This window comes from Charadrius vociferus, unplaced genomic scaffold, assembly GCF_000708025.1.
Source record: "Charadrius vociferus isolate BGI_N301 unplaced genomic scaffold, ASM70802v2 scaffold342, whole genome shotgun sequence".
NCBI classification, from domain to species: domain Eukaryota; kingdom Metazoa; phylum Chordata; class Aves; order Charadriiformes; family Charadriidae; genus Charadrius; species Charadrius vociferus.
Window position 1 is genome coordinate 1,009,291 of NW_009647231.1, and position 12,834 is coordinate 1,022,124.

A 12,834-nucleotide genomic window follows, 5' to 3' on the forward strand; every position below is an offset into this window, starting at 1 on the left:
TGTGACTTTTCATAAGTTATATTTATAAATTTCCGAACACCTATTTAAGGACAAAATAATCCCCCTAGTTACTAGAGAACTGTTACAACCCTGTCATTTTAGGTCACAAATTTCAGTAACTGCTATCACAGTCATACATGTGTGATTAAGATTTCGTCTTTCAGAAGCGTTAATCTCTACATCTGAAGTTTGTAGCCTCCAGACTGTATGCTAAAATCCGTTATTTTAGAATTGCTACATGAGACATATTGTTTAGTCCCTATTGGAAAAAAAAAAAAAAAAAAAAAAAAAAATTAACTCACATATGTAGACACTTTTTTTCCCCCTCTCTCTCAAGAAAAATAGCTGAAAAATGCCAGGACTTTTAAAGGCTTATTTCCAGTTATAGGAGTAAGCTTTAACAAACAAGGCATGTTCTGATACATTATGCAGTTAGTTTTATAATATCTCTAAATAATAAAAATTCCATTCTCAATACTAAGCACTTAGCTATGAACTTGAAGGTATATACCAGACTATGCAAGTAAAAAACCAATTTGAATGACTGGGACAACGAAAAGAAATACTAAATAATTCATGAGTTGAAGAGAGAATTTCAGGAATGCTTTACTAGAAGTTAACATTGGCAGAACAAGAGAACATTTACAGAACCCAAAATACATGCTCAAGTAAATGTATCTACACCAAAAAAAGCCTGTTTTTATGCAAAATTAACAAGTGCTTTAGAAGAATTCTTTAACAGAGGCAAGTAACTGAAGAAAAGGAATTTTACCTAGCTCCATTGAAAACAGGTCATTCCAATTAAAAACAGGTCATTCCAATGGACAAAATGGGCTACAAAGAGGGTTTTTGTTGAGAAAACACACGGAACAAGAAGAGAAGTTGTCCTATAAAACTCTGAGGCTATTTGGCTCAGACCTTTCAACAGGCAGCCCAAACCAAATTTGATAAATCCCATAAAGTGGACTATCCAATTTCAAATATCCAGAATTTGATCTTGATCCAAACTGAAAGAACTAATAATCCTATTTCTAAATGAGTTTCAGTCTTAAAAACTTTGCACAAAATTTAATGGGGGGTTTTCCACACTGGTAAAAAGGAGCTAATAGAAACTTTTCAATACAAGGAAGGCAATGCGTACGTCTGATTTCTTCTTTAAATCAGTCAGAGCTTTCTGGGAAGAATAAACAGAGCCAAAATTATTTGCTGGGTTAGATACAAGAGAGTACTTGCTGTGCCCTCTTCCCAAAAGAGATTTGAGCAGATGCCCGACGAGCCAGCTGGTAATGTTTAGTACAGAAGTAAACAGAATTCTAGGTCTCTGTCATACATGGATCCTTTATCAAACATTTTGCTTTTAGTGCTCAAGGCAGTTCTAGCATAATCAGCTTTAACTGTAAATGGTGTAGCATTCACAGATTGCTTATAAGCCTCCCGTGTAGCTGAAACAATTCACCAAGCCAAAAAAATGCCTTCAAAATTTATCCTCTTATTTCTTCTCCCAAAAAAGCAAAAAGTTTGTCTGACTTCCTGTAGGATATAATTCTATATAAATAAAACTTTATTTCACATTTTAGATCTCTGAAATGCAATTTCCCCTCCTTCTCCTTCTAACTGAGTAGGGGAAAAAGCAGAGGAGGACAATTTCCTGGATGAACTGAATTTCAAAATTCACGAGATGAATGGCGGATGGCAGAAGAGTTTTCAGCTTACAAAACTGCGTATTTAGCTCAGAGCTAGATCTTGTAATATGATTTCAGAGCAAATCAAACACACTGTCAGCGTGTTTGTTTAAAGGAAAGCCGGAACTGAGAAGACTCAAAAGGAAACTCACAGAACGTCACAAAACCGAGAATCACTGTCTGGTACAAATAATGTAGCAATTGTTTGGACAAGTTAAAAACACCTTCTATAAATTATGAAAACTGACTTTTGTAAGAACTGAGCATGTCTTTGTATCACTACTCCTTTTGCAGTACGGATCATCAATGTACATGCTAATGCCCACAATTTTTTTGCACTAAAGTCAGCTCAAGTCCTCTTTCCCTAACCTCAAAGCCCTCAATAGGAGTACATACGTGACACACATACACATGCTCCAAGAACAGCTGTGCCATAGCTGACATATTATGTAAAAAGGACAGAAGTGAAAATTCCCTGTTCAGTTGACACAGATGAGTTCAGGACTGAAGATTCACTTTCAAGTAAGGTGAAAGCAGTTAATTTGCCACCAAAAAGAATTCTCTTTATCTGGACTTGGTCTTCTCATGAACTTTTCAGAAGACACAGATGGTGTGAAAAGTACTATAGCTGACCCTGAATTTGATACTCAGTTTTGAATCCAGTTGCCTAAACATAGGCAGCTCCTGCCTTTTGAGATTCCCTAGACACCCACCCAGTGTTAGAAGATAGTGGCACAAAATATTTGGGAGGCATTCATCCTTTTGAAGCAGCAGCATGAGTAACACAAAATACCTTGCAGGATGAGACATAACTCTTGGGGTATATTAGTTAAATATCTGTTGACTAATACAAGAATTTAGACACCCAGTGTCTCTGTACACATGTAAACACTAAATGTAGGTGTCTTAAACTGAATCCACCTATAAAGTTTCAACAATGCTGTCAATCAGCGCTACTCCACAGCACTTTGTTTATATTCTCATTTGTTATTTTACATCAGTGCAACTGAAATCAGTATCATACAAAAACTCCTTCTCAATTTTTTATAGGGGAGAACAGTACTGATAAATTTCTAGCTCCTGGAAATCTGTAAAGACAAAGTGATAAACAGCAAGATACTGAGATACTTAGATTTGTACCAGATGGCTTGGTATTTTAAAAAATAGATAAAATGTAACTTTGGAATTTAAAGAAAATGCCAATAATTTACAAATAATTCTAAGGAAAAAGCTGAATGGACTTCTTATGCTAAAGAACTTACATGAAGGATACAGACAAATTAGCAATACTGTCATCCTCTGTGAATGAATAGCCTTGGTGGAAAAATGAAAGTTAGTTTACTAGTAGGGAAAAAATGGAGCAAGATGGACTTAAGACAAGTATTAATTCCAAAGAACTTTTAGGTGCAATAGCAGAGTAAACCTCAGAAGTATATCTTCAATGCACTTGCATGCCTAAAGGACAGAAGTTCAGATAGCATTCATAAGTGTATCACATCAGACAAATATAAAATAAAAATAGAGGGCGTACTGATAAGGCAGTGACAACTGCACTGCACAATTCCTAACTGAAAAGCTCTTCAAGTCACTGAACAACATAAATGACAAAGGCATGACAACAGGACTACTTGGGAAAGACAAGGGAGAAGTAAACAAGCTCAATTTGGCTAGGAAATAGCCAAGGATCAACAGTAATGGTCTAAAGATATTTAAGGACTGTAAACACTAAGTAAACAGAACTATTTAGGGTGATGTAACTAAGCATAATGGAATTCAACTGCAAAAGAAAAAATTAACTTGGTGTTAGGAAAATATCCTGACAGAGAGGTCTATGGACCTCTTGTGGAAGTCTCTTGTGGAAGTCTCTTGTGGAAAATCTTTAGTGCATTTAAAGCACAATTATCTAAAACATTAGACGAGAAGTTTTCAAACTCTTTTCATAAAACATGTTACATCTTTAAGGACAGAAATTCTTATAGCTATTCAGACACGTATCCGTGCCTACACTCAAATTTGCAGTCATGCTATGACCTCCTCCCTCACTGGCAATATCAGTAAATAAAATCCTGCAAGGGAACAGAAATGTTAGAACGTACTTGATGTATCTGAATTAAGTGTTTTAGCCTTTCTCTGAGAAGTTGTTTATCATCTAATGGTTTTGCCTCAGGTGCTTCAGCCTCCTTTTCTCAAGGAGCTTTTTTCCCATCCCACCCCGCAAACAACCTTCCCTAACACCTCACTATGCCTGTACTCATCTGCTTACTGCTTCTCTTTTCCCTGCCCCTTTGGACATGGGGATCAGTCAGGTAGTCCACTCCAGCAGGTCTGTTTGGAGACTGTGCCTTACTCCTTTCTTTGGGACCTTCTTAAGCAATGGTAGCTCAGGAGCTCAGAACAATTGCCGTCTCTCTCTTCCCTCTGTTAAACAGCAAGGCCCTGTAGAAAGACTTCATGTGGCATCTACTTCTGCAGGCTACCAGAACTGTCTCTGCAGTGAAGTCTCTCTGTTTACATGTAGCAAAACACAAAAACGAAGGGCAGATCCAGCATTAGATCACAAAGGTAACTAAATGCAGCTTTTACCCTCCAACATAAATTTGGGGGTGACTCCTGATCATAGATTTGTAATCACGTGAACATTACGGTAAAAGTACAGAAAAGAATTTTCATTGCCTTGTTTGTTGCCTTTTTTTTGCTTTGGTTTGGTTTGGCCTGTTTAATTTTTTCTCCACTTGATTACATTTCCTTCCATTGGCTACTCCGTCATCTGCCAAGGCTTTCACAGCTCAAAGCCACCAGCATCATATTTTACCTGAGCATGATGTTCAGGGCTCAGACCATAGAGGAAAAAAAAAATCTATCAATCAAGATTATTAAATAAAAGGTCATAAAACCAACTTAAAAAGTTCCCGAACTTCAGACTTCTGGGAGATGGAATGATGCACCAAGGGAGTGTAACTTCCTGCTCAATGCTTAGATGTTCATCCTTGTCATCTGCACATGGCTGCTGCTGAAGAAAGTCATATGGTCTTTTGTCTGAAACGGGTAGCTGTATGCAACACAGGTCAGCATCAGGCATCTCCCTGATTTCAAAGTAGTTGGTCACAGCGAAGCCATTACATCACTGTATTAATCAGAACGGAGCAAACACATTTCCTCTAAGAATAACAAGGTCACAGCGTTACTAAGGAATATGTATTTTTCTGGAACTAAGAGCTGCAATTTACAGCTGAATTATCAACTATGTCTGTGCAATTTTCCTGAGAAAAGTAGCTGCAGAGTTTATATCAACTTAAATCCCCAGGAAAACCATTCAATGCACAGGTAATCCTATGTATACAAGAAACTATTACCCATTTTTATTCCACAAGTACTGTTGAAATAGCTGGCCATTGCCATTACAGTAAGTTCATCATAAAAGATTTGGCCTTCAGATGGTCACCAAATTACTAAACTCTAAGAAATATTGGAATGATCAGAAATTACTTATTATGTGAGGCTTTTGATACCTTATGAACTCTGTATCGAGTGTATCAGTAAAGTCAGTCTCACCAGATTATTTTTAAACTGCTTATTGCTTGCGGACACCATAAAGACAAGGCAAATGGTTCCAAACTTTCATGAATGAAACTAGATGGAATACTGAAAAATTGTCCAGATTTGCTAGCTGCGTGGCTCAAAGTTCAAAAGTGACAAATACGTGTATTTTTAAATTTCTTTCAGCAGACTGATAACCTATCACCTCTATTAGCCACAGCATAGACTCTGTTAATTTATTTTTCCCCTTAACTTGAGTTTTTCCCCAGTACATATAAAGTATCCTTTGGAATAAAACATGGCTTTGTGACCACACAGTCAGGCTGCCAAGCATTCTCAGGGCCAGCAACCACTCCAGCTGCTTCTTTCTGATGAATAGTGTCCCTTAAAATGAGTTCCAGTTGAGATTCAAATACTATTTTTACCCTTATGCTTATTTACCAGTGCTATTTCTCCTGACAGGACAATTTAATCATTTCAGGTCTCCCAAATGACATTTTTGATTGAAAAAAATGTATTTTCATTACTTATTATGCTTCTCACTTTTGTGCTTTTCTCCAGTTACTTCAACTGATCTTTTCTGTATGTTTCAGAGTATGGAAAATAAATAGAGGTGGCAATGAAAGGGAAAAACCAAAGAACCTATAAACAAAACTATTGAAAAAAACAATTAAAGAATGACTGAAAATTAGTCATGTTTGTGTTCATTTCCCCAAATATTAAAGCAAACAATTTTACTGGGTAACGCCAGGTGAACAATTATTTTCTGGTAGTATTGAAGATATTCATGGGAATTGTTTTGAATTTTTCTGGACTAGAAGTAACTTCAAGTATTACAACAATCTAGCCAGCCTACAAACAAAAAAACAAAATTTTCTTTGATGTTTTACTTTAAAAATCAGTTACATACAATAATATAAATGCATGCCTAAAACCTTTCTCAGAGCAAGAAACATTTTGTTGACCAGTTACACTGTTCCAAGAAAATGAATACCAGATAGGCAAACTGGAATAACTTTAGAGAAGAACATAAAAATGTGTTTGGGAACAGAAAAGACTGACTTTCCAGGAAAAGCTTTTCATGCAAAAGCCATTTGATTAAACACCACTGACTACACAACTACCTGTAAGCCTATTTTGCTGTCTGAATTAAGAGCTTGCTTTTCAGAGTTCTCCAGGGGATAAAGCTAAAAAGATTCATATGAGCAACATTATCTCAAACAAGGAAAAATCACCGACAGCACAGAAAACATGCAAGTCATATTATCAAATAAATAAGTAAAACAGAAAGAAAAAGACTAAGAGAGGAATCCTTTTTCCTGCACAGCGTATCTAAAGGGTCTCCCATCGTTCATGGCTAGAAGCTAGCCTGGAAAGCACTCAAGAATCTACTGTAAGGAACAATAATATACTGGCTGGATCTGCAAATGATCTACTACGTTTGCAATTATGTCCTTACAAAGAACACATGCAAAAAGCTACAGCTGATTTTTCAAAACATATTAGTTAGTTAATAAAGCTGTAAGATTTAACTGTAAGCACTGCAAATAACATAAGAACCTCAATTCAGCAAAATGGTAAAATTTCTCCTTTCATGGGGCTTTTTGATTCTTTTCTAATTGCCTGAAGTACTTTTATTAATCTTTTTTATGTTTGGAGAATGCCCATCTATGCATATTATGGCTCACTCGCAGGAAAAAAAACCAACATAACTGCCAGATGACAAAGATACCGAAACACTAGAGTATCAATTTCTTTCTGCTTCATGATTCACACTCTTACAAATTTCAGTGTTTATGGGAAGATATATAGCATTGAAGTGGAAACCTATTAATAAAGGTATGAGAAAGTCGTAACAAACTGTTTACAAAACAATACTGTTGCAGCTGACCGGACACTTCAGAAATAAAGTCTTAATCTAGTTTTTAAAAGAGAGGATGGAAACTGACAGTTCCCTACCAATATCCAGTCCATTCTGGCTTCATGAAAGCTTACAAAATATCACTTTATTTTTCAAAATATCAGAGTTAGCTAGACTAAAGACAGCTCTGCTGTGCTTATCCATACTTCAAGTCTACTTCCAGCAATCAGCATGGTCAAATTGTGATGGACACCTTCTCCCATGCAACTCTGGGTTGAGACAGTTTGTATATTTGTCTTTGTATAGGAGAACAGGACCGATCTTCAGAAGCTTAAGCATGATCAATAATGAACTGAAAAGTTATTCTGATTAGATCACACTTCCCCAGCTCAGATTCCACCCATTCCCATTTTAAAAGCTGTATTTTCATGATTGTCTGGAACCAAAATGTAGTATTTTATAGCACTGACAATTTGAATTCAGATTGTTTTCTCTATTTCTAGTTCCAAAAAAACTTTGAAGATAATACCTATCAAAAGTTGTTTAAGACAAAAGCAAAAGTATACAAATGTTTTTATATCACAGGAAAAATTAGGATCTTTGCTTGTGGAACTACAGAAAATTCATGTACTCAGTGCTGTCCTGGGTCATCAGGGCTGCCATGGCCAGGTTTCAATACACCAAGTCCAATATTTTAAACCAGAGGAACTTTCAATTTTTAGAAACAATTGCATTTCTTGTTTTCAGTAGCTATTTTTTTCCCATCAAACTAACTCCATTTCCAAAAGGAATCACCACAGTTAAATGAACCAGCTGGTATCCCTAAGAAAAGGCCAGCACATAACTAAGCAACAAAATAGGAGAAATGTGAACATTTTATAATGTGTAGCATGGAGCTTTCCCTTTGTAACTGGTAATATTTATTGTCCTTACAGCATACACACTTCCAAGTATCAGTCCCACTGTTTCCATCTTTAGCTGACATAGAAATGAAATATATTACTAGTATTAAAAATTCTTAACAAAAATAGAACATTAGGTGGTTTTATGAAGCCATCAAAGTTGGTGGGTAGTGCCTTTTTAGCGGGAATAACATGCTAGAGGTACTAAAATTAATAAGCAAGGGCAGATTTGGGAAAGACTTACGATTAGTTACAATATCCTAATGAATCTTTCCACAGGACAGGAAAATTACTAAAAAAATGAAGTTGAAAGGTCCAATCCCGCCTTTTGTTGCCTTTCTCTGAAGTCTCTCTAGTCTGTCTAGCATGGACCAAGATGGCCCAGAATAATTTAATATCCTTTCTAAGTCTCAACCAAACCCATAGATTATTAGTTCACCAGTACCATAATCCAATGTCCCTTTCATAAACGATTTTGTCTTCTCTGCATTCACCCACTTATATTTTCTAATGTTTTGGGACATCCTCTTACATTTTTGTTCTCAATAGTATTTGGGACTCTGCCCTAATTGTATTTTCTGTGAATTTCAAGACATGATGCTTACCTTCTCTTCTACTTCATCATGGAGATTTCAAAACAAAACTACAACCTAAGGACTCAACCATAAAATTTAGTCCTCACAATAAGAATTAAAAGCTACAATAAATTAACAATTTCTGGTACGTGCATGCACTTTTTTTCCCCTGCTTTTGAAGAAATTAACCTCTTTTCAGAAGCAAATTATTTTTATTGCTCCCAATTGTCTTTTACCTTTTTTTTTTTTTTTAATTTAATATAAATAAAGTGGCTTCTAATGAATAGTAAGCAACATCAGGGGCCACATTCTTAGAAAAGAAATGTGGGTGGTCAAGCCTCCCAGCTTTTGGCCTGCCTTCGCTTAACACACCAGAGGCACGTGCACACCACTGCTTTGGTGATACAGAGACTGCAGGCTGTTCACAAAACCTTACTCAACAGAGAAGCTTGGCTGTCAATATCTTAGAGGCTTCCAATTAGATTCAGAGATCTAATATATTTTTAATGAAACTTTAGGCTATTTTTATATATTTTTTTGCTTTTATTACAATTCTATTACAATAAAAAATGTAAAGACCAGACAAGCCATTGCCAAAACTGATGGTTTTATTTTAGGGACATATGTTATTCATCTGCTTTTTTCCAGTCTTTATCATCAATACTAATGGAACACCAGCTTAAAAAATAAATTCTAGGGTAAGAATAAAATACAGGTATTTTTATGGTGTACATTTAAATACATAATGTTTACAATTGCAAAATATCTATATTTTTAACACTGTATATGCATATCTACAGATTTTGATGGACTACTTGAGGCAGCCTGAAAAGAAATTAAAACGAACAAAGCTTAAACATGAGAAGTAATCCTGAAAACAAGACAGACAGGATTTTATCTGCCCTAAAGTGCTTTCTAATGCAAAAATTTTTAAGCAGTAAAGACAGAAGGTGATTAACTGCCGCAAACTGATGCAAAGTCCAACTGGAGCACTCATACACTGTTCTCTGCTTTACAACAGTGCCTACCTCATGCTATCATATTTACAATATTTTAGCTTGAAGCAAAAATACTATGATTAACATATTCATAGAACTGTTACATTCAGATAGGGCTTAAGTGACACGCAGAATTTCAAAGAATGGAGCCAAAGTCATCTAAATTTGAAAATCTGATATCAGTGGTACATGTTTTTTCTCTTGTTAGTTTCGCATTTACAATATATGACTAAGTTTTTAGTACTCACAGGCTTACCATCTGGACCAGGCTGACCAGGATAACCATGATTGCCAGGCTGCCCAGGGTCACCCTATGGAGAAGCAATATGTTAACACACAAAACATATGAAAGAGCATTTTTAAATTAGCACAGAGGAACCTTAACATTCCACAATACAGCAGCTGCCAGCCCAGATACTACTCTCAAGGAGTAATTCCTACAGCAAAAAAGAACTGATCTTATAACCCCCACCCTGGGAAGCAAAGAATCACAGAATCATAGAATGGTTTGGGCTGGAAGGCACCTTAAAGATCATCTAGTTCCACCCCCCCTGCCATGGGCAGGGACACCTCCCACTACACCAGCTTGCTCAAAGCCACATCCAGCCTGGCCTTGAACCCTTCCAGGGATGGGGCCCCCACAACTTCCCGGGGAAACCCATCCCAGCCTCTCACCACCCTTACGGTAAAGAATTTCTTCCTAATATCTAGCCTAAACCTACCCTCTTTCTGTTTAAAACCATTAACCCTCATCCTATCACTACGCTCCCTGATAAAGAGACCCCATCTTTCCTGTACGCCCACTTTAGGTACTGGAAGGCTGCTATGTTTCCCTCAATTCTCTCAGCCTGTAGTCATAGGAGAGGTGCTCCAGCCCTCTGATCATCCTCGTGGCTCTCCTCTGGAACACCTTCAACAGGTCCATGTCCTTCTTGTGCTGAGGGCCCCAGAGCTGGATGCAGTACTCCAGGTGGGGCCTCACCAGAGCAGGGTAGAGGGGCAGAATCACCTCCCTCATCCTGCTGACGCTCCTTTTGATGCAGCCCAGGATAAGGTTGGCTTTCTGGGCTGAGAGTGCACATTACCGGCTATTGGTGACCTTCTCATCAACCAACACCCCCAAGTCCTTCTCCTCACGGCTGCTCTCAATCCATTCTCCCCCCAGCCTGTATTTCTGCTTGGGATTGCCCCAGCCCACATGCAGGACCTTACACTTGGCCTTGCTGAACTTCATGAGGTTCACACAGACCCACCTCTCAAGCCTGTCAACGTCCCACTGGATGGCATCCCTTCCCTCCACCATGTCGACTGCATCACGCAGCCTGGTGTCATCAGCAAACTTGCTGAGGGTTTACTCAATCCCACTGTCCATGTCACCAACAAAGATCGTAAACACCACCGGACCCAATACCGACCCCTGAGGAATGCCACCCGTCACTGGTTTCCACTTGGACATTGAGCCACTGACCACAACTCTTTGAGTGCAACCATCCAGCCAAGTCCTCACCCACTGAGTGGTCCACCTGTCAAATCCACGTCTCTCCAATTTAGAGACAAGGGTGTTGTGCGGGACAGTGTCAAATGCCTTGCACAAGCCCAGGGAGATGATATCAGTTGCTCTTTCCTTATCCACCAATGCTGCAATTCCGTCGCAGGCGGTCACCAAATTTGTCAGACATAATTTGTCTGATTTGATCACAAAAATTCTATTACATGAAATAATAACGATCTCCATCTTGTGGATTCCAATTCCTTGATTAGAAACCCTTACCATTGTAGCAAAAAGCCCTTTGACTTGAGATAGCTGCAGCAGACTCTTAATCCCCTTATATAATGAGAGTAGAGGTTTTTTAATCATTTGCTTAATGAAAGACAACTGGTTTGGGATTTTCTTGTCTACCCTTATAAGGCAAGCTAGTAACTCTGGAAGTACTGCTTGGCACAGTTATTGAGAAAGGTACTACAGCAAAATTTCAGGGATTTGAGTTTCCCATGTTAGACATCACATTCCCATGTGAGACTCAAGTCTGGTTCTCATTTTAATCCTTCACCAACACTGAAGGGAGGCCATCAGAACAGGTAAGGTTGAACCCTCCCAGTAAGCATCCATTCTTTAGCAAAGAAGGAGAAAAACATTTCCATTAAAAGACTTTTAAGAGCAAACCGTTTCATTCTTAAACAATTAAAAATGCAAGATCAACTGCTGAAAAGTAGCAAAGAAATACAATTTTATATCCATGAGCATCTTTCTTAAAATACAAAAGATGTATTTGAGTTATTAGGAGTTATGGCAGCAAAACCTGGCCTTAAGGATCCTAATCACTATATCCATGCACTGGAAACCAGAACTAGGAGAACGTGTCCCCTGCTTTTTTAATCTGCCTGTCTGTGACTGGCCAACATAGGATTAATGAAAAAAAAAAAGCAAAAAACAAGTCGTGTACACTCAATAAGACAGAATCAAAACTTACTTTGGGGCCTGGAGGTCCTTGTTTTCCTGGTGGGCATATGCAGGGGGCAGGTGTTGAGCCTACATCACTAGGACCATTCATGCACTATCAAGAGTGAAACCAGCCATCAGTACACATGCCAAAAGCATTCAACAAACGAATCGTAACATTATGCAAAGCTGATTTTCCTTAGGTTGCATAGGTCTTGACTTTCACTCCTTTGTTCAGCTGGAACTTCTGCTTACCTGAATATTGTGCTTCAACTACTTTGCATGCATGCATTCATCATTTTACGCAGAAAAAAAATAAATAAAAATCAAGTACCAATACTGGGCTGATATATGAAACTCTGTTTGCTTTTCCACAAATATTTTGTCATATATTTTGATAATTTCAAATCTGGCAACATGCAAAACTCTTCTAAGCTAACTGATATTCATCATTTGAAGTGTGACCAATTATCTATTTAATTAAAGTTTGTAAAAAAGAATCTAATAAATATTATGTATAGCATAATGACCACAAACAATGGGCATGCTATCCTGTAGCAAGCCTGAAAAGAACGTAAAGCCCAGGCCTCCTGCTTCCTGGGCATGTGTCCCAACTACGAAGCTACTTGAGGAAAGGTGGGGCATGGCTGCTACCACTAACTCCTACAAGTCATGAGTCCTTACCCCCGGGGTGTCCATCCTCCAAATACCATTAGGTGACCTCCTCCAAACTATGCTCCCTGTGCAAACAGTGGTAAACACTAAACCTTGGCAGACCGCATCACCCTCTACAGATTTTGGGGGGATTTTTAGGTATTTATTTCTCACCATTGAGACCA

General features: G+C 37.9%; 1 protein-coding gene across 1 annotated transcript in view; it reads right to left on the reverse strand.

Moving 5' to 3' along the window:
- The window catches only part of COL21A1 (collagen, type XXI, alpha 1), an 87,093-nt gene that overhangs the window by 57,717 nt on the left and 16,542 nt on the right, over positions 1 to 12,834 (reverse strand). Inside the window, 3 exon segments of the mRNA XM_009879833.1 lie at positions 7,880 to 7,902; positions 9,804 to 9,866; positions 12,027 to 12,110. Coding sequence (XP_009878135.1) covers positions 7,880 to 7,902; positions 9,804 to 9,866; positions 12,027 to 12,110 — 170 coding nt within the window.